General features: G+C 46.8%; 2 protein-coding genes and 1 long non-coding RNA gene across 5 annotated transcripts in view; 1 reads left to right on the top strand and 2 right to left on the bottom strand.

The window, feature by feature from the left end:
• Nucleotides 1–27,290, top strand: part of LOC141085918 (uncharacterized) — a 149,871-nt gene that overhangs the window by 65,238 nt on the left and 57,343 nt on the right. The window lies entirely within an intron of this gene.
• LOC141085916 (dimethylaniline monooxygenase [N-oxide-forming] 2-like) overlaps nucleotides 2,718–27,290 on the bottom strand; it is a 113,669-nt gene continuing 89,096 nt past the window's right edge. For 2 of the 3 annotated variants that reach the window (XM_073571546.1, XM_073571548.1), the window contains 2 exons: nucleotides 25,932–26,063; nucleotides 2,718–3,240 (listed from right to left, as the gene is read on the bottom strand). In XM_073571546.1, the coding sequence (XP_073427647.1) occupies nucleotides 2,850–3,240; nucleotides 25,932–26,063 (523 nt within the window). In that variant the 3' untranslated portion in view covers nucleotides 2,718–2,849. The remainder of the gene's footprint in view (nucleotides 3,241–25,931; nucleotides 26,064–27,290) is intronic. The other variant, XM_073571547.1, reaches the window with a different exon arrangement.
• Nucleotides 5,905–7,398, bottom strand: LOC141085917 (inosine-5'-monophosphate dehydrogenase 1-like). The gene has a single exon (XM_073571549.1). It carries the CDS (start codon nucleotides 7,381–7,383, stop codon nucleotides 5,920–5,922), a length of 1,464 nt encoding a protein of 487 aa, XP_073427650.1. The 5' UTR covers nucleotides 7,384–7,398; the 3' UTR covers nucleotides 5,905–5,919.

The following is a 27,290-nucleotide window of genomic DNA, read 5'->3' as shown; positions in this document are numbered from 1 at the left end:
ATCTCACCAGCGATGTAGCGATGCTCGGCGGTCGTACTTACCTTTCAGACGAAGCGATGACCGCCGTCTTCTGCCCGCGTCCATAGCTCGCTCGTCGGCGCCAGCAGGAAGCCGACAACGAGAAATGGACGTGGACGATCTCGCGCGATCAGCGATAACCAGCTGGGGTGCCAGTCGGAGGTAAGTGTCACATGTAGAAATATCGCCAGCGATATCGCTGCTGCGTCACAAAATCGGTAACGCTTTAGCGTTATCGCTAGCAATATCGCTATGTGTAAAGTCCCCTTAAGAGTATTATAAATAATCAATACTAGTACTCCATGAACGGCCGGTTGTATCACTTCTGATGCAGCTTGCTCCATGAATTTGGTTTGGATAATCTCATAGGACTCAATGGTAATACCAGATTTAAGGCCACATTCACACATCAGTATTTGTAAGACAAAATCAGGAGGGGAACAGTCAGTGGAAAAGTATAATAGAAACACGTCACCACTTCTGTATTTATCACCCACTCCTGGTTTTGGCTTATAAATACTAACAAAATACTGAATGGGAGAACGTGGCCTTAAGGCTATTCTGTGCAATGAGCATTTGCCTTTTATCAATGCAAATATCAGTGAAGTATTTTTTTTTGTATTTATACTATCTTGTTGGGATTGCTAGCATAAGGCCACATTCATACATTCAGTATTTGGTCAGTATTGTACATCAGTATTTTTCAGTCAAAATCAAGATGGGTGAAAATACAGAAGTGGTGATGTGTTTCTATCAAACTTTTCCTCTGATTGTTCCACTCCTGATTTTGGCTTAGAAACACTGATGTAAAATACTGACCAAATACAGGCTTAAGTGAATAATGTCAATTTTGTAAATTATTTGAACTTTTGCCTGTCGCGACTCAGTTGTCAGGTGACCTGGGACCAGAGACTCCTTTCCTGTCCTTACCACTAGGGGGCGCCCTAGCTTGAACTATTCCTCGGGATATTTCTGAAGGTGAAGATGGCGGGGCTGCCACCCTTGCCTTATCTCCTGAATCAGCCCTCCGTCTGTTCACTTCCCCCACCCAGGGAAGAGGGGAGCTGCAGTGCACCGTAAGACACCAATCTGACAAACAAGGCAACACAAACAAGGGTAACTGAAAATACCAGACATACAAACATTCACTCACATATACAGAGGAATACACCGGGGAGTGAAGGACAGGGAAAAAACAAACTAAGAGGAGGGAAGGGAATTATCACACAAACCGACACAACAGTCACAGATAACTCTTCCAAACTCCTCATAATAAGCACCTAAACACCTCTCCTCCAAGCCATGCAGCATAAGCTATCTTTGACAATGTGTTTGATTCAGGACCCAGATTATATAGGGGAGAGTGGTTAACCAAGCTCAGCTGAGAGCTCAGACTCCCAGAGATTCCAACATGGCCGATTAACCCCTGTTCTGCTAAAAGAAATTAACACCATTTAAAAAGGAGAAGTGCTTCCTTTCAGCTCAGGAGTAGGAGCTGCGGTCTTCTGACTCCTCTCTGTTGCCGCAACCCCATGGCAGTGCTCTTTTCATTATACCTTGCACATGCATTTTTTTCACATTGGAAGTCAAGAATTTAACTCTGCAAAGCAAAAGTGCTAACCACTAAGCCCCAAGGCTATGAAATAATTCAGTATATGCAGTCATTGTTGTTAGCTGTCTGTCTCATATTTACACTGGCTCCTTTGGAATTTATAATTCATGCTGTCTTGTCTCCTACTCTCTAACATATTGTTTTTTTCATTAACTTGTGTGCATATTCTAATGAGCCTGTGTATGGCATGTAAGGCTGTTTGCTTTTAAAAATTGTTCTATACTAAGCATTGTTTCGGTGCTTCCTTCTAAATCACCAAAAGAAAAGAATTCAGACAGAACCCCTAGCAGAGCCCTGATATAGTCATTTAGTATAATGCGACAATAGATGTAGTCACCTTGGATATTTGACCTCTGTTCTGGCACTGTCCTTCTTTTTATGGTGGAACCAGGACTTTCACCAGGAATTTTAGGGCCCCATAGCAGCAAAATTTTTGGGCCCCTTTGATGGGCCCCTTTGAGACTCCACCAAGACTCAACTCCAGCTCCACTTTCACCCATCGAACCTTCCACAGTCCCAATGCTCTCTCTTGGGAAACCTCCACTTCTGCACCACATCCTCACCAATCACACACTAACAGTTCCCAACGAACACCATATTGCATACATGGCCATCAGCTTTTGTTTTGGCCAAAAGATTATTTAAGCCGCCACCACGACAAGTTAGACTCTTTTGGAAGGGTCCTACTCTGCTCTAACCTATTAAAAATTTCTATACATATCCAGTATTCTTTAAATCGTTTTAGGTATATTTTTATTTATTTTTCTTTAAGGGAATGTGTCACAAACATTTTTTAAAATGATCAATAATGCCACATACAGGGGGAAAATACAGTCACACCATGGGGCGTGATTGACATCCTCCCAGCACACGGCACAAGCCATTGAAAGCGACAATTTTAAAGTTTATTGCAACTTTCTTTGTTAACGTGTATTGGAAAAGGCAGCCAATCTGGTATTTCTGAACAGCTCTCAATACTGGTCACTCGGAAAAATGAAATATTTACCAAGCTCTTGTAATACCACCTGTTCATGAGATGAATTTCTTGCACCAATTTTATAAAAAGAATTACGGATACCCTGGATAATCAGGTTGTACATTTTTATTAGTATATTTTTCATTTGTATCAGTGAATGCTTTTGTTTTGTTTATTTTAATGGGATCATTACTTTTTTATCACATTATTAATACCTTCTTACAAGAACAGTAAAACATTTTCCTACCAACACTGAATCCAGCCTTGAGGTTTCAGTGGCTTAAATTTTACACAATAGAATCCTATAAAAATTGCTGTAGTCAGTCCACACAGGGTGAAAATGTGTTTCATCATTCTCCTGGAGTCCATAGATTTCTGAACGACACGTGTCCTGGCTGGGTTTATGGTTCTACTCAACTGGGTCATGATTGCGTTCCTAGCACCACTCCATTTGCCAGGACCTGTTAGACGATATTGGTATGGCGTGCATGGACCGAAAAAAACCTTCAAAGCCAATTTGGGGTCTGTAATTAACAGACGCATAATGTTGGGATGAACGCCAATCTCCTCAGCTACTTCATCCATGCATTCTGTAAAGAACATTTGTAAAGTCTCTCTTCGGCCATCTCCAAAACTGTGGAAATATAATTAGAATGATGTCATTTATATTGGTAGAAAACAATGGTGGCTTCAACAAAATAGAGTTCATCATGTTTGGGGCCCTATTCTTTTTATTATGAAATACGCGAACATTTGGTGGGTAAGATTTGCCGGTTTACTTATGACACAAAAGTTTGTAATCATTTTGATAATCATGGAGGCATCTGTAAAGGAAAATGGGTGATCGTCACTGGATAATGAAAACTGTAAAAAAAAAATTGTAAAATTATGTAGTTAGAGAACAGGAATCATTAGACTTAATAAGTAATAAGTATCATATTGTCAGTTTTCTGCTAGGATTAAGAAAAGGACTTAAGATTACGTATTCATTACAGTTTGAAAATGAGTTCAAAGTTTGATCAGACAGTAGAAAATCTAAGAAAAATGCTTGGCTTCATAGCCACATGCATGACTGGTTGGAGAAAGCAAGGCAAAGGAAGTGGGGCCACAGGGGCAGTTGCCTTGGGCATCAAAGTATATGGGGTATGTGATAAAAAACTCCGGGATCGCCTTTGCTGGGGTCAAAGGTCACGTGCGTTCAGCATGAAAATCAGGCGCAGAGCCGGAATCTGGGTATAACTGACACTGGGTCAGATTTATTCACCGTGAAAGCAATGCATAAAGGAAATAAAACACAAAACAAATCCTTGCCTGTCCGGCACTAACTAAACAAGGTACAACCTAACTACCAACTGGCGGGCTTCTCCCGTCCAGCCAAACCACAGTTGCAGTGGGCACTGCTTTCATTCACGTGTGTCTCTCACACAGACAAGCTCTCTGTGTTCCCAGGCTGAGACACTCACACAACCACCTGGCAACCTATATATCCGCCTCCCATTATTCATTAGTCACCAGGTGCGATACTGACCAGACTAGGCCACATAGGAAAGGTATCTGGGCGAGATATACCTGCCCTCATCCACTATTCCCACATGATTCTCACATATCCCCCCCCCTCTGCTCAGACCACTCTGGTCGAGCAATGACACCCGCCAAACAGTACACTCGGGACAGGGCATCTGCATTCCCCATCTGTACCCCTGGGCGGTGCTCCACCGTAAAAGTGTAGGCCTGCAGGGCAAGGAACCACCGGGTCACCCGGCTATTCCGTTCCTTGTGCAAGTGCATCCACTTGAGAGGGGCATGGTCAGTGATCAGTCTGAACTTTCTGCCCACCAGGTAATATTTGAGGGCCTCTAGAGCCCACTTAATGGCTAGTCACTCTTTTTCTACTACCGCATACTTTTGCTCATGTTTATTCAGCTTCCTGCTGAGATAGAGGACTTGGTGTTCTACTCCGTCCCTCACTTGTGACAGTACGGCCCCGATACCGGTATCAGAGGCATCCGTTTGTACCACAAACTCGCTGCGGAAGTCCGGAGTCACCAGTACGGGTTGAGAGCAAAATGCCCGTTTTAGGCTATGGAAGGCTTCTTCAGCCACTAAATTCCATTTAATCATGATGGAGTCGTTCCCTTTGGTAAGATCCGTCAGGGGGGTAGCGATGGCTGCAAAATTGGGTATGAATCGGCGATAATAGCCGGCGATCCCCAGGAAGGCTTGCACCTGCTTCTTGTTGACAGGTTGCGGCCAGTCCTGAATCGCTTGAATCTTATCAACCTGGGGTTTAACAACACCCCTCCCAATTACATACCCCAAATACCGGGCTTCTTCTAGCCCGATGTGACATTTCTTGGGGTTCGCAGTTAGACCTGCCTCCCACAGGTCGTCAATCACAGCTTGTACTTTCTGGAGATGAGTCTCCCAGTCCAAGCTGTAAATGACAATGTCATCCAAATAGGCCGAAGCATACTGCCTATGTGGCCTCAGGACTCGATTCATCAGTCTCTGGAAGGTCGCCGGTGCTCCGTGCAGTCCAAACGGCATATACACATACTGAAATAGACCTTCCGGCGTAGCAAATGCCGTCTTTTCTCTTGCAGCCTCCGCCAGAGGGATCTGCCAATACCCCTTTGTTAGGTCTAGGGTCATAATATACCGGGCTTTTCCTAACCGATCTATTAACTCGTCCACCCGGGGCATAGGGTAGGCATCAAATTTTGAGACCGCATTCAGTTTCCTGAAGTCATTGCAGAACCCGATTGTGCCGTCCGGTTTAGGAATTAACACAATCGGGCTGGACCAAGCACTGTGCGACGCCTCAATGACTCCTAACTCTAACATTGCCTTTACTTCTCGGGAAATGGCTTCACGGCGCGCTTCCGGAATTCTGTAGGGTTTCACATGAACTGTGACACCAGGTTCCGTTATGATGTCATGTTTCATTAGTGTAGTCTGCCTGGGTTTTTCTGAGAAAAACTTTTGGTTGTGAAGTAGAAACTGCCTGACCTCAGTCTTTTGCCGCTCCGAGAGAGTCTCTGCAAACCGTACCTCCGGTACATTATGCGAGCAGACGGGACGGGCCAGCTCCGCTGACAAGGCAGACCGATCTTTCCAGGGTTTTATCAGATTTACATGATAAATCTGTTCAGGTTTCCGTTTACCTGCCTGGTATACTTTGTAGTTTACTTCACCAACTCTTTCCTTAATCTCAAAGGGGCCCTGCCACTTTGCTAGGAACTTACTGTCCACCGTGGGGACCAGGATCAACACCCTATCTCCGGGTGCAAACGTACAGATCTTGGCGCCCCTATCATAGATTCTTTTTTGGGCTCCCTGAGCCTGCATCATGTGTTATTTGACGATAGGCATAACAGCCGCAATACGGTCCTGCATTTGGGATACGTGATCCTTTGTCCTGAATGGAGCCAGACACGCCTTGAGCCACTTTCATTTTGTCCCCTTCACTGAAATATCTTTTTTGGCTACTGGTATTTTTCTCCATGGCATCCAGTGAGCCCATTCCTCTGTATTTCTTCAATCTCACACCATTAGAAAAGAAATATTCGCCAGGGGCTTCAGTGGTTGCCGCCAACAATGAACCCATCATAACTGTAGAAGCTCCAAGAGCTAATGCTTTCACCACATGGCCCACGGTCTGAATTCCCCCATCTGCTATAACTGGAACGCCAAATCTACGAGCATATTCGGCAACTTTGTATACTGCAGTTCCCTGTGGTCTTCCACATGCCATAACTTCCTGAGTAATGCATATAGATCCACATCCCATGCCTACACGCAAAGCATCAACACCAGCATCAATGAGATTCTTTGCTTGAGCAGCAGTCACCACATTTCCACCAACTACTTGCAATTCAGGATATTTCTGTTTGATGTAGTGGATCATATTTATCTGATACACAGAATTTCCCTGTGAAGAATCCAGGACAACATCGTCAACTCCAGCTTGCATGAGAAGATCAAGTCGATATTTGTCATCTTCTCTGGTGCCAACGGCGGCACCGCACAGCAGCTGCTTCCTGCAGTCCTTTGATGCAAGAGGGTAGTCTCGGTTCTTCTTCAAATCAGTCCTGGCAATAATAGCGACAAGCTCATCGCTGTCATTCACTATTGGCAGCTTTCCTTTCTTACTACACTGTAAGATTTCATTTGCTTCTTTCAGCGTGACTCCTGCTGGAGCAATAACCAGCTCATCACGCTTTGTCATCACCTCACTCAAGTGTTTTTCCACATCCTTTTGACCAGCATTCACACTCACTACCCGTGCAACCATAGACATGCGGTTTTTAGAGTCTGTGACGTCGCACTGCATGGGTTCAGTAGTGACCGGACAGTTCGCAGCAATGTGTCCCATCTCTTGGCAGCGGAAACACCTAACGGGCCCCTTGCTTAGACCATAGTTCGTTACTCTCTGCCTCGCATTGAGGGCAGTCCCGGTTTCTTCCCCCACTGTCTTAGGGATTTTTCCTTCTCCCCTACTCCCTGGAACAGTCTTACCGGTTCCACGTGGAGATGATGAAGAACGAGGAGGGGTAGCGTCGTCTCGGAGTCCTTCCCCACGGAGTAACGTTCTACCAGATCCACCAGTTGATCTGCCGTCGTAGGATTTCCATGGCTTACCCACTTCCTCAGGGCTGGCGGTAGAGCTCTCAGGTACTTGTCCATGACGACTCTCTGGATTATCTCTGGCGCTGTCAGCACCTCGGGTTGTAGCCGCTTCTTCGTCACGTGGATCAGGTTGAACATCTGTGACCATGGTGGTTTATCCGGCTGATAAGTCCATTGATGCACTCTCTGTGCACGGACAGCGGTCGTCACTCCCAGCCAGGCCAAGATCTCGGCTTTCAGTTTGTCAAAGTCCTGCGCAGCTTCAGGCTCTAAGTCATAATAAGCCTTTTGGGCCTCACCGGAAAGAAACGGGGCAATCAGGCCGGCCCATCGTGCCTTCGGCCATTTTTCTCGCACCGCCGTCCGTTCAAACGTGGTCAGGTATGCCTCGACGTCATCTTCGGTCGTCATCTTCTGCCAGTACCGACTCACGTGAATCACTCTCGACTCTGCTTCCAGGTTAACCTCAGGTAAGCTTGCCAGGCGCTGCGCCACCTGCTGGAGAAGCGAACGATCAGTAGCTGTCATGTCCACCAACTCCTTCAGCTGGGCCATCATCACCCGATTAGCTTCTTGCTGGACGGCGGTGGACTGTACCAGCGCTTTCACCATGTCCTCCATGCTCATGTTTGCAACGTGATGCCCGCGTTCTCCACCACAATGTGATAAAACACTCCGGGATCGCCTTTGCTCGGGTCAAAGGTCACGTGCGTTCAGCATGAAACTCAGGCGCAGAGCCGGGATCTGGGTATAACTGACACTGGGTCAGGTTTATTCACCATGAAAGCAATGCATAAAGGAAATAAAACACAAAACAAATCCTTGCCTGTCCGGCACTAACTAAACAAGGTACAACCTAACTACCAACTGGCGGGCTTCTCCCGTCCAGCCAAACCACAGTTGCAGTGGGCACTGCTTTCACTCACGTGTGTCTCTCACACAGACAAGCTCTCTGTGTTCCCAGGCTGAGACACTCAACCACCTGGCAACCTTTTATATCCGCCTCCCATTATTCATTAGTCACCAGGTGCGATGCTGACCAGACTAGGCCACATAGGAAAGGTATCTGGGCGAGATATACCTGCCCTCATCCACTATTCCCACATGATTCTCACAGGTACAAAAGTTTGCCTCTACAAATCCAATGTCAAATGATTGATGTGGTGCAGTGAATTCCCACTCAGCACTGACTATGCGAGCGCAAGAGGTAAAATGAGTGTCATTGGATGCTGTGCTCTGCATAAGTAGCAACCTTAAACATAAAAATCAGACTTCTTGGCCAATGGCTGTATAAGGTGTAGCAACTAGAGTTGAGCGAAACAGGTCGCCCAGATTCATAAGTCGCCGACTTATGCCAAAGTCGGGTTTCGCCGACCGAAACCCGACCATAGCGTGAAGTCGGCCATGCGGTCGGCAAAACGAGCGCCAAAGTCGGATTTCCCAGAATGCTTGCAGGTGCCTTTTTTCAGCCAATGAGCAAGGACGTACACTATGGGCAACGAAATGACATGTGCAGCGTCCACCACCATCGTAGAGAAGGGCATTGCAGTGCTTAGCTTGCTATGGCGGGCGTCATAGTGTCTATAAAACCCTGACCTCCGACCTCCATTTTACTTCTGCCGATCTTTACAGTAGGGAGAGGTTGCTTTTTATCAGTAGGGAGAGAGTTAGGGCTGTAAACATATAAGAAGTTCTTATGTGCTTGTGCTGATAGCAATTGTGCTGTACAGTTAGTGTGCAGTGACAGGGGAGGATTTTCTTGTGTGCAGCAGCGCTGGTTAATAGGCTGCCTGATAGCTGTATTGCTGTGGGTACACTGCTGTGCAGACTGCTTTTTATACAGCACTAATACTTTTATTCTTTTTTCTGTACAGTTACCTACCGTTCATTTTTTCCCACACCGTATAGAGCTGTACGCTCCTCACACACTACCATGTACCAGCTGGTATCACGGAAACATACATGCTGACTATCTGTGTGTGACTCCGGAAATAAATACGGAGATTTAAATTTTCCCTTACACCGTATACAGCTGTACACTCCTCATACAGTACCGTATATCTGCTGTTTGTATTATGGTCAAATACATACTGAGTGAGCGTCTGTGTGTGACTCTGGAAATATACACAGAGATTTAAATTTTTCCTTACACCGTATACAGCTGTACGCTTCTGATACAGTACCGTATATCTGCTGTTTGTATTACAGTGAAATCCATACTGAGAGAGCGTCTGTGTGTGACTCTGGAAATAAATACGGAGATTTAAATTTTCCCCTGCACCGTATACAGCTGTACGCTCCTCATACAGTACCATATATCTGCTGTTTGTATTACGGTCAAATCCATACTGAGTGAGTGTCTGTGTGTGACTCCGGAAATATATATGGAGATTTACATTTTTCCCTACACCGTATACAGCTGTACGCTCCTCATACAGTACCATATATCGGCTGGTATTTTTGACATATTTTCCCAAACATGAGGAAGTATGGTGGAAGAGGCCACAGACATGGGCGAGGGGGCCAGATGGTACTGATGGTGGTGGTGGTGCATCTGCTGGTAGTGCCAAAAGCACAATAGCACCTAAGGCTGGAGATGTTGAGCCTGCGTCAACGTCTGGCTCCAGAAGGCCTGGAAGGCTCCCTTTTCTGGGAGTAGGTAAACCGCTTTTATAGCCGGAGCATCAGGAACAGATTTTGGCTTACATTGTCGAAACTGCCTCCAGCTCTATCGTCTCCTCTTCTGAAGTTTCAAAAACTGCAAGCACTGAGTCGTCAGTGCAGGCTCCTGGTCAGGAACAACACCTTTCCTTGTGTCCTTTACCCCCACCAAAAGTGAAGGATGCGGCAGGCAACACTTCAGATTACTCCCTGGAGCTCTTTTCACATACCATGCTTAAGTTATCAAGTGAAATCCTGAATTCCCCATTCCAGGATGATTGTGACATGGAGTGCACTGTGTCTCTAATGACACAAATACTGATGGGAGCAGCCTGTCCCAGAATACAGGACGATTCTTCATGTGGACGGGGAGGGCCTGTAGCTATGGAGGGTGGGGTTGTTGCTATAGAGGGCATGTTTGGAGTAGAGTAGGAGGTTACGACTAGTTCTCATTTGAATGCCATAACACCCCCCCTTGGACGTTCTGTTCAGAATATCTAAAAAACCGTGCAAACTATTGACAGAAAGTAAATTACTTATTGTCATAATTCTGCAGCCCAGATATGTACTGAGATTATGTGAAAAGCCCGGATAACCCCTTTAAGGTTAGGACTAGGGTTACTGATAGGATAAGGGTGGGGTTATGGCTAAAGAAATAAAAGGTGTAATAAATTATATATATATCTTTTTATTTTAAAATGTTATATCTGATTTCAGCAGACAGCAGAAAAGAATAGGCAGTCGAAGTACAAATTGTATTTACACCAGTCTTTTCCTCAAATCACAATACATTGCTTGGAGGGTAGGTGTTCAATACTGGACTTTTGGAAGGGGCTTCAGAACTGCTAATGGTTCACTGGTCGGGAGGAGCAAAATATTTGCCTTCCTCAGGCATTGTTCCTAAGAGGGCGAGATTGTGGTTTCATGGTACACAGAGGGACTACATCTAGAATACTAAGTTATTAATAGCTCATAAAAAATTAAAGCTAAAATAGAACAAGTCTAAAGATGGTCTACAAAACCCAAATCAGTAGAAAAGCATCATCTTATTGTCCTCACGTCAAAGAAGGTAAAACTTCCATTATTGCGAATACCAGTCTAATAAGTTCAAGAACTTTCTTGATTTTCATGTTCTGTAAATTTCCATTTACTCTTTTGATTGGAGTTTACTTTACATAAGCATCCTCTCAAGACAATAGTATCTAGAACTTTCATGCCCTTCCCCAGCCAGTAGTTTGGCTGTCCCTTATTGAAAGCTTGCCTCTCTTTATGCCTGTATAGATTTTGTTAGACAGGAGAGCAAGAGCAGAGAGAGAAAACCACCATGGTTACTTACCGGTAGACGGTTTTTCCGGAACCCATGACAGCACACCTGAGAGAGGGATCGGCCCCGCCAGGACAGGAACCTACTGAAATATAAGGGGCGGCACCTTTCCCCCGCTTCAGTCAGTTACAGAGCATGAGAGGACTTCCCGGTTAGTTACATGTTTATCCAACACCACATCACACAAATACACCCTACTAATGTGCACACCCATACGGTGAAAAAAGGAGGGGGAATATACGGGTGCGGTCATGGGTTCTGGAAAAGCCAGCTACCGGTAAGTAACCATGGTGGTTTTCCCTTCACCCATGACAGCACACTTGAGAGATTTTTGGAGATTTCGAAACACCTTAGGGAGGGACCACCACTTGTAGCACCCTTCTACCAAAGGTTAAGTCAGCAGAGGAGGATAGGTTTAATCTATAGTGCTTAAAGATGGTTGATGGTGAGGCCCAGGTAGCGGCCTTACAAATTTAATCAATTGATACCTCTGCCTTTTCAGCCCAGGAGGTTGCCACGGCTCTGGTGGAATGAGCCTTGATGCCGTCAGGAATCGGAACACCACTAGCTCAGTAGGCTATACTAATGGCCTCCCTAATCCTTCTGGCAATAGTGCCTTTTGACACTCCATAGCTTTTCCTGGCACCCTGAAAAGCTACGAATAGGGACTGGGACCTCCTCCATTGGCTAGTCACAGATATATATTCTAGCAGGGCTCTCTTAGCGTCCAAAATGTGGAATTTTTCCTCCCCTGGATTTTTTGGATTTTCGCAAAAGGAAGGAAGGACAATCTCCTGACTTCGATGGAAATCTGATACTACCTTAGGCAGATATGTGGGGTCTGTTTTTAATACTACCCTGTCCTGAAATACTTGTGTATAAGGTGGATTTACTGAGAGAGCCTGCAAGTCACTTACTCTACGGGCCGACGTAAGGGCCACTAAAATAATCATTTTTAGGGTAAGATACTTTATGGGTAGTTGTTGAATAGGCTCATATGGTTCTTTTGTAAGGGCCTCTAATACCAGGTTTAGATCCCATGGAGCTACTCTTGGTAACGGGATAGGTCTGGACCTATGGCAGGATTTAATAAATCTAGCTACCAATCTGTTTGCTGCCAAATTGCAGTTATAAACGCGCCCAGGGCTGATACTTGAACTTTGAGGGTATTTACCGCTAACCCTAGCTGTAATCCTGATTGTAAAATCTCCAAGATAGCACTAATCGGGGGCTCTTGCTCTAACGGCTTACCTAAGAACTGCAGGAATTTATTCCATGTTCTGCCATAGATATTAGTCATTACCGGTTTCCTACTTTTTAGCAGGGTGACCACCAACCCGGGAGAGAACCCTCTATCCATTAGAAGCGACCTTTCAAATTCCACGCCGTCAGATGGAATCTCTTGACCTGAGCATGGAATATTGGCCCCTGAGTTAGCAGGTCTGGGATTTCGGGCAGAATCAATGGATCTGAGAGGGACATCATTCGCAGCAGAGAGAACCAGGGTCTTTTTGGCCAGAATGGGGCTATTAGGATCACCCTGGCTGTATCCTTCCTGATCTTTCTGACTACCGTTGGGATCAGAGTCACTGGGGGGAACGCATAGGCTAGCCTGAAGTCCCACGGAATCTGTAATGAGTCCACCACCCATGGTTTTTCCCTTGGGTTTAATGAACAGAATCTCTCCACTTGCCTGTTGATTTTGTTGGCAAAGAGGACTATCACCGGCTCCCCCATAGACGTGTTATTTTTTGAAAAATGGACCGATTTAGAGCCCATTCACCTTGCCTTAGTATATTGCGGCTCAGGAAATCGGCTTCTATATTCTCTATCCCCTTTATATGCAAAGCCGTTAGAGAGAGTAGGTGCTGCTCTGCTCTGTGGAAAATGTCGCTGGCTGCCTTTATTAGGGAGTGAGATCTTGTACCCAATAAAAATGGAAAAAGCATATACAGAATGGGAGGAATAGGGCTAAGCAACAGCACATGTAAAAAAGACTTGGGTATACTAATAGATCACAGACTGAATATGAGTCAACATTGTGATGCAGCAGCAAAAAAGGCAAATGCAATTCTAGGATGTATTAACAGAAGCATACAGTCTAGATCACGTGAAGTCATTATTGCCCTCTACTCCTCTTTGGTCAAACCTCATCTGGAATACTGTGTCCAGTTTTGGGCGCCACATTTTAAAAAAGACATCAACAAATTGGAGCAAGTTCAGAAAAGAGCGACCAGAATGGTGACCGGTCTGCAAACCCTGTCTTATGAGGAAAGGTTGCAGGATTTGGGAATGTTTAGCTTGCAAAAGAGAAGACTGAGAGGAGACTTAATAGCTGTCTACAAATATTTCAAGGGCTGTCACATTGTAGAAGGATTATCTTTATTCTCATTTGCACAAGGAAAGACTAGAAGCAATGGGATGAAACTAAATGGGAGGAGACACAGATTAGATATTAGAAAAACCTTTTTGACAGTTAGAGTGATCAATGAGTGGAACAGACTGCCACGAGAGGTGGTGAGTTCTCCTTCAATAGAAGTCTTCAAACAGAGGCTGGAGTGCTGTGAGTTCATTTTCCCCTTCACCATTGAGGTCTGATGAACTCCCTCTTCTGATGAAGGAAGGTAGTGAGGTTGATTACCAAGCACCTGAGCAGGATGATGATGACTGGGTGACTGGATTTGCTGACTGGATATAAGGCAGCCGACGCCCTTCTGCCTTGCTGGTGATTTCTCTGAGGGATTCTAGGAGACCAGTCTGATTCCTGCTCCTCAAAAGCTAAGTTTTCTGCTCTGCTTTTTGCATTTGTGTTTTGGTTTTGTTTTGCCTTGTTTTTCTGGATTTCTGCCAATCCCTGCTGGGGTGAGCTGAATTCCTTTTTGCTCTGTCTTCAGAAAATACCTGAGTACTGATATAGTCTTTTTGAAGCCTAGCGTCTTCAGGGCTTTTTTCCCTATCAGTCTGTTGGCTCTTGTTTTGATAGGGTTTTGGCGGATTGCAGACAGCAGCTTTTCTATCCTGTCCTATTTAGTTAGCTTGGGCCCCATCATTTGCTTTCTATCTGTGTGAGTGTTTTTCCATCTTGGTTCACCGTCATTATATGTTGGGGCTGCCTATTGCTTTGGGGTCTGCTCTGGGGCAGTTTAGATTTCCCTTTCTGTCTTTAGGCTATTTAGTTCTCCGGCTGTGATCGAGGGGTCCAGGGCGCCGTAGGAACCCCCCCACGGCTACTGCTAGTTGTTGTTGATAGGTTCAGGGGTCTGCAATCCGATAGCTGCTAACTTCTCTGGTTTTCTGGACTTAGCTAGTATTTCTGTTTTTGCCTCCTACGGTGACTCATTCATAACAGAATCACCAGCCATAGCGCAGATCCTAGGGTACTCAATAGCAGGAAAGAATTGTAAAAAAAAAAAAAAAAAGTGTGTATACAGTGGGGCAAAAAAGTATTTAGTCAGTCAGCAATAGTGCAAGTTCCACCACTTAAAAAGATGAGAGGCGTCTGTAATTTACATCATAGGTAGACCTCAACTATGGGAGACAAACTGAGAAAAAAAAATCCAGAAAATCACATTGTCTGTTTTTTTTTTTCATTTTATTTGCATATTATGGTGGAAAATAAGTATTTGGTCAGAAACAAGCAATCAAGATTTCTGGCTCTCACAGACCTGTAACTTCTTCTTTAAGAGTCTCCTCTTTCCTCCACTCATTACCTGTAGTAATGGCACCTGTTTAAACTTGTTATCAGTATAAAAAGACACCTGTGCTCACCCTCAAACAGTCTGACTCCAAACTCCACTATGGTGAAGACCAAAGAGCTGTCAAAGGACACCAGAAACAAAATTGTAGCCCTGCACCAGGCTGGGAAGACTGAATCTGCAATAGCCAACCAGCTTGGAGTGAAGAAATCAACTGTGGGAGCAATAATTAGAAAATGGAAGACATACAAGACCACTGATAATCTCCCTCGATCTGGTGCTCCACGCAAAATCCCACCCCGTGGGGTCAGAATGATCACAAGAATGGTGAGCAAAAATCCCAGAACCACGCGGGGGGACCTAGTGAATGAACTGCAGAGAGTTGGGACCAATGTAACAAGGCCTACCATAAGTAACACACTACGCCACCATGGACTCAGATTCTGCAGTGCCAGACGTGTCCCACTGCTTAAGCCTGTACATGTCCGGGCCGTCTGAAGTTTGCTAGAGAGCATTTGGATGATCCAGAGGAGTTTTGGGAGAATGTCCTATGGTCTGATGAAACCAAACTGGAACTGTTTGGTAGAAACACAACTTGTCGTGTTTGGAGGAAAAAGAATACTGAGTTGCATCCATCAAACACCATACCTACTGTAAAGGATGGTGGTGGAAACATCATGCTTTGGGGCTGTTTCTCTGCAAAGGGGCCAGGACGACTGATCCGGGTACATGAAAGAATGAATGGGGCCATGTATCGTGAGATTTTGAGTGCAAACCTCCTTCCATCAGCAAGGGCATTGCAGATGAAACGTGGCTGGGTCTTTCAACATGACAATGATCCAAAGCACACCGCCAGGGCAACTAAGGAGTGGCTTCGTAAGAAGCATTTCAAGGTCCTGGAGTGGCCTAGCCAGTCTCCAGATCTCAACCCTATAGAAAACCTTTGGAGGGAGTTGAAAGTCCATGTTGCCAAGCGAAAAGCCAAAAACATCACTGCTCTAGAGGAGATCTGCATGGAGGAATGGGCCAACATACCAACAACAGTGTGTGGCAACCTTGTGAAGACTTACAGAAAACGTTTGACCTCTGTCATTGCCAACAAAGGATATATCACAAAGTATTGAGATTAAATTTTGTTTCTGACCAAATACTTATTTTCCACCATAATATGCAAATAAAATGAAAAAAAAACAGACAATGTGATTTTCTGGATTTTTTTTTCTCAGTTTGTCTCCCATAGTTGAGGTCTACCTATGATGTAAATTACAGACGCCTCTCATCTTTTTAAGTGGTGGAACTTGCACTATTGCTGACTGACTAAATACTTTTTTGCCCCACTGTATTTTTACCTCTATATCTCTGAGGCCGTAGGGGGAATTTTTTTTTTCTCTCAATGGAGATAAAGCAATTGTCTGATCGTGTGGAGCAGCTCGCTGCGGAAGTGCGGGGAATTTCCGCCTACCTTGCTCATTCACATGCTGCTGAACCAAAGATCCCTACTCCTGATGTGTTTTTTGGGGATCGGTCTAAATTTCTGAATTTCAAAAATTATTGTAAATTATTTTTTGCCTTAAAGCCTAACTCGTCAGGGAGCTCCGTGCAGCGGGTTAAAATTGTCATCTCTTTGCTGCGTGGCGATCCCCAGGATTGGGCGTTTTCTTTGAAACCAGATGATCCTATTCTGACTAATGTGAACGCATTTTTTCAAGCCTTGGGGTTGTTGTATGACAAACTTAATGCTATTGATCAGGCTGAAAAGGCCCTGTTGGCATTGAGCCAGGGCCAAGATTCTGCAGAATTGTACTGTCAAAAATTCCGAAAGTGGGCGGTCCTTACTACCTGGAATGATAATGCCTTGGCAGCTCTCTTTCGGAAGGGTTTGTCAGAAGCCGTAAAAGATACTGTGGTGGGATTTCCTGTTCCCTCTGTTCTTGACGATTCTATGTCATTAGCCATTCAAGTTGATCGGCGTTTGCGTGAACGCAAAACCGCATGAGAGGTGTTGCCACCTGTTGAACAAATGTCTGAATCTATGCAATGTGATAGAGTTTTGTCCAGGGAGCAACATCAGGAGTTCAGAAGGCGTAATAAGCTGTGTTTTTTTTGTGGAGATGCCTCGCATATTATTTCTGTCTGTCCTAAACGAGAGAAACGTTTTGCACACACGTTTTCTGTTGGTGGTGTTCAACCTAAGTTTCTTCTGGCAATTACTCTGATCTGCTCCCTGTCCACATTTTCCGCCAAGGCTTTTGTGGATTCGGGAGCAGCCCTGAACCTAATGGACTTGGATTTTGCTAAACGTTGTGGATTTCCGATGACACCTCTGCGGACGCCTATCCCTTTGAGGGGGATTGATGCTACTCCTTTGGCGAAAAATAAACCTCAGTTTTGGGCCCAGGTGGTAATGCGGGTCGCCCCAGACCATCAAGAAAATTGCAGATTTTTGGTGTTGCATAATTTGCCTGATACCATTGTTCTGGGGTTTCCCTGGTTGCAAATTCATAATCCAGTTTTGGATTGGAAATCTGTGTCTGTGGTGAGTTGGGGTTGTCGGTGTGCCCTTAGTGAGGCTCCGTTTTTTTCCACCTCTCCTCAGTCGCATGATGTTCCTGACTATTTGGCGGACTTTTATGATGTATTTAGTGAGAATGAGTCTGCGTCTTTGCCTCCTCATAGGAGTTATGACTGTGCAATTGAACTGAGCCCTGGGTGTAAATTTCCCAAGGGTCGGCTCTTCAATTTATCTGTACCTGAGCACGAGGCTATGCGATCCTATATTAAGGAGGCGTTGGAGAAGGGTCATATTAGACCATCCTCTTCACCCTTAGGTGCCGTTTTTTTTTTCGTGGCCAAAAAGGATGGTTCATTAAGGCCTTGTATTGATTATCGTGCCCTCAACAAAATTACTATTAAATATCAGTATCCGTCACCCCTGATTTCGGATCTATTCTCCAGAGTTAAAGGTGCTTGCTGGTTTACCAAGCTTGACCTCAGGGGGGCGTATAATCTTATCTGCATTAAGCATGGGGATGAATGGAAGACGGCGTTTAATACTCCAGAGGGACATTTTGAGTACCTGGTGATGCCTTTTGGGCTCACTAATGCCCCTTCTGTCTTCCAGTGCTTCATGAACGACATTTTCCGGGACTTTGTGGATACATTTTTGATTATCTATCTGGATGATATTTTGATCTTCTCCAAGGATTGGGATTCTCATGTGGAACATGTTCGGACTGTGTTCCGGATCTTGAGGGAGAATTCCCTGTATGTCAAAGGATCGAAATGCCTTTTTGAGGTACAGAGGATTTCATTTTTGGGATTTATTTTGTCTCCGTCAACTATTGAAATGTACCCGGCCAAGGTACAGGCCATTTATGATTGGGTTCAGCCCACTTCTTTGAAGGCCCTCCAGAAGTTTTCGGGTTTTGCTAATTTTTATCGGAAATTTATAGCAAAATTTTCTAGTATTGCCAAGCCATTGACTGATCTGACTAAGTAGGGTGCTGCTGATGTGTTGAATTGGTCTCCGGAGGCTGTTTCTTCCTTTCAGGAGCTGAAGCGAAGATTCACTTCTGCCCCGGTTTTGCGGCAACCTGATGTCTCACTCCCGTTCCAGGTAGAGGTGGACGCTTCTGAGATTGGTGCAGGAGCTGTTTTGTCCCAAAAGGATCCTGTAACATCTAAAATGAATCCCTGTGCTTTCTTTTCCCGAAAGTTCTCTCCATCTGAACGTAACTATGATGTGGGGAATCGGGAACTGTTAGCCATGAAATGGGCATTTGAGGAGTGGAGACATTGGTTGGAGGGAGCTAAACATCAAATCGTGGTCCTCACTGACCACAAGAATTTGATTTACCTGGAGTCGGCCAAACGCTTGAACCCTAGACAGGCTAGGTGGGCCTTGTTTTTTACACGTTTTGATTTTGTGGTCTCTTTTCTTCCTGGCACTAAGAATGTCAAGGCTGACGCTCTCTCTAGGAGCTTCTTTGCTGATTCTCCTGTGGTGACCAAGCCTGCTACCATCTTAGGCGAAGGGGTAGTTCTTTCTGCCATCTCGCCCAATTTGAGACGTGCTCTGGAAGAGTTCCAGGAGGACAAACCTGAGCGTTGTCCCAGTGGAAAGTTGTATGTTCCTGACCAGTGGAAGAAGAGAGTGATGTCTGAAGTTCATTGCTCTGCATTGGCTGGTCATCCAGGTATTTTTGGTACTAGAGATCTGGTGAGTCAGTCTTTTTGGTGGCCCGCCTTGTCTCGTGATGTCAGGAATTTTGTGCAGTCCTGTGGGACTTGCTCTCGATCTAAACCTTGTTCTCGCTCTAGTGGGTTGTTGATGCCCTTGCCGGTCACCAGGAGGCCATGGACCCATATTTCAATAGATTTCATCTCTGATATGCCTGTCTCTCAGAGAATGACTGTTATTTGGGTGATTTGTGATAGGTTCTCTAAGATGGTTCATCTTGTACCACTCCCTAAGTTGCCATCATCTTCTGAGTTGGTGCCCCTGTTTTTGCAACAGGTGGTTCGCTTGCACGGGATTCCTGAGAACATTGTAACTGACAGAGGAGTTCAGTTTGTGTCTAGATTTTGGAGGACTTTCTGTTCCAAGCTGGGTATTCAGTTGTCCTTCTCCTCTGCTTTTCACCCTCAGACCAATGGGCAGACGGAGAGAACAAACCAGACCTTGGAGTCGTATTTGAGATGTTTTATTTCCGCTGATCAGAATGATTGGGTTTCATTTTTGCCCTTGGCCGAATTTGCTTTAAATAATAGAGCTAGTTCTGCCACTTTGATGTCACCTTTTTTTTGTAACTTTGGGTTTCAGCCTCGATTTTCTTCAGGGCAGGTGGAGCCTTCTGCCTGCCCAGATGTTGACACTGTGGTGGAGAGAATGCACCAGATCTGGGACCAAGTGGTGGATAAGTTACCTCTCTCCCAGGAAAAGGCCCAGCGGTTTTCCAACCGACATAGGACCATTGGTCCCCAGTTTAAGGTTGGTGATATGGTTTGGTTATCATCAAAAAATATCGCTATGAAGGTGGCTTCTCCTAAGTTTAAGCCTTGATTTATTGGACCTTACAAGATTTTGGAGATTATTAATCCGGTCTCTTTTCGTTTGGCTCTTCCTGTCACATTTAAAATCCATAATGTGTTTCATAAGTCCTTGTTGAAGAGGTTTGTTGAACCAGTTGTTCCTGGGGTGGCACCTCCGGACCCTGTATTGGTTGAAGGTAACATGGAATATGAGGTAGAGAAGATACTGGATTCCCGTCTGGCTAGACGGAGACTCCAGTATTTGGTTAAGTGGCAGGGTTATGGTCAGGAGGATAATTCCTGGGTCTCTGCCTCTGATATTCATGCCAAAAGATTGGTGCGTGCCTTTCATCGGGCTCACCCTGATCGCCCTGGTGGCGTGGATGAGGGTTTGGTGACCCCTCCTCAAGGGGGAGGTACTGTTGTGAGTTCATTTTCCCCTTCACCATTGAGGTCTGATGAACTCCATCTTCTGGTGAAGGAAGGTAGTGAGGCTGATTACCAAGCACCTGAGCAGGATGATGATGACTGGGTGACTGGATTTGCTGACTGGATATAAGGCAGCCGACGCCCTTCTGTCTTGCTGGTGATTTCTCTGAGGGATTCTAGGAGACCAGTCTGATTCCTGCTCCTCAAAAGCTAAGTTTTCTGCTCTGCTTTTTGCATTTGTGTTTTGGTTTTGTTTTGCCTTGTTTTTCTGGATTTCTGCCATTCCCTGCTGGGGTGAGCTGAATTCCTTTTTGCTCTGTCTTCAGAAAATACCTGAGTACTGATATAGTCTTTTTGAAGCTTAGCGTCTTCAGGGCTTTTTTCCCTATCAGTCTGTTGGCTCTTGTTTTGATGGGGTTTTGGCGGATTGCAGACAGCAGCTTTTCTGTCCTGTCCTATTTAGTTAGCTTGGGCCCCATCATTTGCTCAGCCTATCTTTCTATCTGTGTGAATGTTTTTCCATCTTGCTTCACCGTCATTATATGTTGGGGGCTGCCTATTGCTTTGGGGTCTGCTCTGGGGCAGTTTAGATTTCCCTTTCTGTCTTTAGGCTATTTAGTTCTCCGGCTTTGATCGAGGTGTCTAGGGCGCCGTAGGAACCCCCCACGGCTACTGCTAGTTGTTGTTGATAGGTTCAGGGGTCTGCAATCCGATAGCTGTTAACTTCTCTGGTTTTCTGGACTTAGCTAGTATTTCTGTTTTTGCCTCCTACGGTGACTCATTCATAACACTGGACAGACATCTGTCTGGGATGATTTAGCGAATCCTGCTTTGAGCAGGGGGGTGGACCAGAGGGCCCAGGAGGTCCCTTCCAACTCTACGATTCTATGATTCTATGACCCCCTGATGATTGATGTATGCCACTGTTACTTTGTTGTTCGACATGATACGGACATTGCGGCCACTGAGTAGGGGAATAAAGTCTCTTAGGGCTTTGCTCACTGCCCACAGTTCTCTCAAGTTGGAAGATGTGCCCCGTTCTTGAGGCCCCCAGGACCCCTGGGCCGCATGACCTCTTAGGTGCGCCCCCCACCCTGAGGAGCTCGCATCTGTCAGGATTATGTCGGTCACTGGTTTGTCCCATAGCATCCCTGATGCCAAGTTTGTCCTGTCTAACCACCAGTTGAGCGAGTTCCTGACCTCTAAGGAAAGCTCCAGCCTTCCTTCTAAACGCCCTCTCAGCGATCTTTGTGATGCTAGAATTTCCCCTTGAAGCTGTCTGGTGTGGAATCGTGCCCACCTGACCGCCGGGATACAGGACGTCAGGGTACCTAACAAGGACATCGCGTTCCTCAGGGTCATGTGGGGTTGGTCTAGGGCCGCCAAGGTCACATTCCTCACCTTCTCTATCTTGGCCTCTGGTAGTAGACAGGCTTGTTGCTCGGAATACAGGATAAACCCTAGAAAAGTCTGTTTTTTTAGGGGCTGTAACCTTGATTTTTTGACATTTACCATCCACCCCAGTTCTTGTAGGGTGTCGGTCACTCATCTCAACTGTACAGTACAATGGTCTTCTGAGCTGCCCACTATCAGGAAATCATCCAAATAGGGTATTATGACCGTGTTGTGAATTCGGAGGAAGGCTGTCATTTCCGCTACGACTTTGGTAAAAACTCTTGGGGCTATGGATATGCCGAATGGAAGGGCCCTGAATTGAAAATGTCTCAGAATGCCCTGGATATAGAGGGCCACTCTTAAGTATTTTTGATAGCCTGGGTGGATGGAGATGTGATAGTATGCATCCTTTAAATCGACTACGGCCATGAAACAATAGTGATGCAGCAGTTTTGTGGCTGTAGTTACCGACTCCATCTTGAAAGTCTGATTTTCTATCCACTGATTGAGGCCTCTGAGGTTTATGATCGTTCTGAATGACTTGTCCATTTTTTTTATCAGGAAGAGGGGCGAGTAGAACCCTGATCTCTCCTGTGCGCTTGGGACTTCGGAAAGAACCTGCTTGTCTAGCAGGCTCAGGATTTCCGATTCTAAGGCCAACTGTTCTTCTATCGCCTTCCTGATAGGGGTAATGACAAATGCTGTTTTCAGCTGCTGTGAAAAAGGAATCTTTAGGCCTTCCCTTACGATGCTTAGGATCCAGGCATTGGAAGAGATGTTTTCCCAGGCCTGGGAAAAGAGCACCAATCTCCCTCCTACCGGAATACTGGCGTCATTGTGGGGATTTCTTGGAAGTGGAGGTGGCTCCATCAAACATAAAACCGGATTCCTTTTTCCTTTTATCTTCCCGTCTCCTTCTATCCCACGGGGGACAGCCCCTATAGAATTTTCCTCTCCGAAAGGGCGGCTTCCTCTGATCTGCTGGAAACCTGGGGAAGCCTTTCTTTCTGTCACTTGCCTCCTCTAGGATGTCATCTAGGTTTTTCCCGAATAAAAAACGACCATCGCATGGGAGAGAGGACAGCTTAGCTTTAGACTGCAGATCTCCTGGACAGCCCTTAAGCCACAATGCGCGCCTGGCAGTGTTTCATAATCCTGCTGCCCTAGCTGTCAATCTCATAGAATCAGCAGAGGTGTCCACAAAAAAAGCTGACGCCCCATGCAGAAGGTATATATCTGCTAGTATTTTTTCTCTAGAGACTTTTGAAACCAGTCTCTCTTCTAATTGCTGCAGCCAAATCATTAGGGAACGAGCCGTGCAGGTGCCGGCTATGGCAGGCTTCAATCCTCCTGCTGCTGCTTCCCATGCATGTCTTAAGTAGGAATCTGCTTTTTTATCTAGCAGGTCCTTAAGTACCCCTGAGTCTTCCAAGGGCAGAGCCGATTTTTTGGATGACCTGGACACCGCCGCGTCAATCTTTGGGACTTTGTCCCATATTTTTGTGCCCATATGCTCAAAGGGGTATTTCCTCTTGGAGGCGGAGGGAAGAGCCCCTGACCTCTCGGGCTTCCTCCATTCTCTCTCAATGAGTGCTTGGACCTTTTCTTTGACTGGAAAGGTCAGTTTCTTTCTCTCTTGTAGTCCCCCAAACATGACGTCTTTCAGGGACCTAGCCGTTTTTTCCTCCTGTAGGCCCATCGTCACTCTGATGGCCTTAAAGAGAGCATCTGTATCTTCTACTGGAAAACACGGTTTGCCACCCGTGTCACTGTCTGAGGAGGAGGATGGGTGTTCGGCCTGAGATAAGGCCGAGGATGAGTCTGAGATAGAGCTAGGGGGAGTCTTCCTACTCTTTTTCCCTTTTTTTAACAATGCTTTAAGCGAGCCTTCCATCTCCGACCTGATAACTGATCTAAGGTTGGTTACGAAACTTGGCGCTTCCTCTGCCATGGTTCGCTGGATACAGCTGGCGCAAAGGTCCTTCTGCCAGTCTCTTGCGAGGGGGCTTTTACATATGGCACAATCTCTGTTGTTCTTCTTACTCCCTGCTTTCTTGGGTGTCTCCTAAGGAATTTAAGCATACAAAGAAGGCCCCTATTAACAGCTTGCTAACATTCACGAAGATCACTCACCACCCGTAATCAAGGGTACCGGACTCGGAGGCTGTGGAGGAGCACGAGATCTGTGTTCTCTAGATCTCGATGATTCCACCGACCTATGGCTGGGACGACTGCTGTTCGATCGGCTGCCATGCTTGTGGATGGAGGGTTGTGAAGGCGGCAGAGACGGTGGAGACGGTGACCGCACCTGCTCTGACCCAATGGTTACCCATCCGTGCCGACCGCCATCCTCCTTTAAATAGGCTGCCTCGGTCCTGGTGAGCATTTCCTCCCCTCCCCCCTGTGACCGCCGGCCGACCGCTGCATCTTCTTCTCAGGAAAGGCCGGCCGGCTTCACACCCGGCGCCATGTTGCCGTCGCCTAACTGACGTCAGCCGGTGCGCCCCAGGATGCCCTGCACCGCTGACGTCAGCGGCCAGAAGACGCCTGCAGCCCTTCCTCGGTAGGCGCTCTGGGGGAGCGAGACCGCGGGCATGCGCTAGGGGAGGGAGGCGCGGTGGAGCCTCCAGGAGCCACCGGGAGCCGCCGCCCGCGCCCACACGAACCCAGAGCCCCAGGAATCTCCGGGGACTGTGCTTCCAGCACCCGACCGCTGGCACTACAGGTGAGGCACCCTGTTCTTCCCACGCCGGGATGGGCCTGGGACCTTTTCCTATGATAGGCACCGCTGTCAGGGGGATTTCCTTCCAGGACAGGAACCCAACTGAAGCGGGGGAGAGGTGCCGCCCCTTATATTTCAGTAGGTTCCTGTCCTGGCAGGGCGGATCCCTCTCTCAGGTGTGCTGTCATGGGTGAAGGGAAAACCCCTACCCACTGTCACGATGTGACTGGCCCTGCGTGACGCGACCCGATGATCGGTCGGTCACAAAACCACAAGACAAAACAAGGGGACACCGGGGACACAATTACAACGGTGGGCCCTACAATAGGGAACGGGGAAGTGGACACCTCCTGCACTCCCCTAGGAAAGAGCCCTGAACTCTCCTCATGTCGCCGACCAGGATACCTCAGCCCTCACTCACCCTGCTCCTATCCCTCAGTAGGGAATTGGTAAGTCACTAGTCCCACCGCTGCACTAATACAACACCACGGAAAATAACAGACGGCCACCTGACAGCCACGGCAGTCCCTTCTGACAGGCTCGCAGCCGACGGGGTCTCTGCATGCAATGCGCATGCGCCATAGGCCGCAGCCGTGCCTCCCTCCTGTTACTTGTGCTCCAGCAATGCCCTGACCCGGAAGCACCTACAGACCAATGGCAGACCTGACAGGGCCATATCAGGCCGCTCCCCCCTGAGGGAGGCACCTGATCGTTGTGTTTGCTAGCACACTGGGCCCTGTTTCCTCGTGTGCTCTCTGCAGTCTCACAGTCACGCCTTCCGTGGTCCCTGCAGTAGCCCCGCAGTCCAGTGCTCCGTGGGTCCAGCTATCTACACTCCAGTCCTGCCTCCAGTGTTCCTGCTCCACCCTGCTATCCACACTTCAGTCCTTAAGTCCTACTCCAGTCCTGCCTCCGGTGTTCCTGCTCCAATCAGCTATCCACACGCCTGTCCTTCAGTCCTACTCCAGTCCTGCCTCCGGTGTTCCTACTCCATCCTGCTATCCACACTCCAGTCCTACAGTCCTACTCCAGTCCTGCCTCCCGTGTTCCTGCTCCATCCTGTTGTCTATGCTCCAGTCCTGCAGTCCTACTCCGGTCTAGTCTCCAGTGATCCTGCTCTGTTGTCTACGCTTCAGTCCCGCACTCCTACTCCAGTCCGTCCTGAGCCGCCCCTCTCGGTACCGGCTATCATGGTACCCGAACCCCTGGGCCTGCTCCTAACGATCCCTGTATAGGGGTCGGCTCCACCTGGCAGCTCGCCCGTTGCCCCTCGGTGCCACGGTCCAGAGGGTCCACTCCTGAAGATTTTTCTCCTGACCAGCCGTGGTAACAATCATAGCAGTCCAAACTGACTCAGATCCAGATATGGATTGTGACAGTACCCCTTTACAATGAGGGGCCTCTGGACCCTCAACACCACACCTCACCGGAAAACCCACCTACAGTGAGGATGCCTAGATCCACCAGAGTTCTTCTCAGCAACCACCTGACTCTCAGGTTTGTGGCAAACGTGGGTAGATGGAGGTGACAACGTAGGCTCCGGAGGCACCACAAATCTCCAGAGCGCCGACCTGAGGAAAGAGTTGAGTATGGGCATTACTGGGGGTAACTCCAGCAAACCTGTCAGGGAGAGATATCTTGGGTTGTGGTTGAGCCTGCACCTGAGCCGAGACCCAGAACCCAGCTAACTGCTGTAGCTGCTGCACCACCTCACCCTGCAGCACCTTAAGCTTATCAGTGAGGGACTGAAGCAGTGTGGCAAAGGCCTGCATTTGGGCCATGGCTCACCAGAAAAAAAGTGTGGGTTGGTAATAATGTCACGATGTGACTGGCCCTGCGTGACGCGACCCGACGAACGGTCGGTCACAAAACCACAAGACAAAACAAGGGAACACCGGGGACACAATTACAACGGTGGGCCCTACAATAGGGAACGGGGAAGTTTACACCTCCTGCACTCCCCTAAGAAAGAGCCCTGAACTCTCCTCACGTCGCCGACCAGGATACCTCAGCCCTCACTCACCCTGCTCCTATCCCTCAGTAGGGAATTGGTAAGTGCGGACACTAGTCCCACCGCTGCTCTAATACAACACAAGGGAAAATAACAGCTGGGGAACAACAAACTACTTAGCTTTCTCTGCTGCCAATGCTCCGAGGCAGCAGAGTAAGGTACCCAAACTCAGCTTTCAGCAGAAACACTACTGCTCCAGATAGGCTGCAAAAAGCACTGCTCCAGATAGCTACTCTCTTCTCAAAGGTTGGTTTGCAAAGGACCTGCTATTACCAACAGTCAGCTTGTGTACCAGGTGAGCTTATATAGGAAGATGGGAGTGGTCACCAGCTGCATCCCCAGACTATCAAAACATACAGTAACACCAGCGGCCACCGGGGGCAAAAACTGACATTAACCCCCCAATGGCCCAAAAGGAAAAAAGTTTAAATCATAGCAGCCCAAACTGACACAGATCCAGAAATGGATCGTGACAACCACTTACTGAAATCTTTCTCAGTGGCTCAACTGCTAAAAAGCAATTACACTGGAAACTGGCAGCAGACAGAAGGGATGTACTCTGGAACAATTTTTAGAGGTACAACAAAAACTTTTAAATAAGTTATTTTCAGATAGCCTAGATAACTTTAACACATCTTCTATCAAATGAGCGAGATCAAGCTGTATGTCGTGTTTTATTTATGGATTCACAGCTACACTGCTCTGCACTTTTGTATAAAATCTTCCTTGCCACAGAGATATAGGGAAGCAAGATCTACCTTTCTCTTTGTGTGAAATTTATGGGAGA

Source organism: Dendrobates tinctorius, unplaced genomic scaffold, assembly GCF_039654945.1.
Source record: "Dendrobates tinctorius isolate UK_male_01 unplaced genomic scaffold, ASM3965494v1 ptg000029l, whole genome shotgun sequence".
Classification (NCBI taxonomy): Eukaryota; Metazoa; Chordata; class Amphibia; order Anura; family Dendrobatidae; genus Dendrobates; species Dendrobates tinctorius.
The sequence above is the reverse complement of the archived record's forward strand: the minus strand, read 5'-3'. Positions and strand labels throughout refer to the sequence as shown.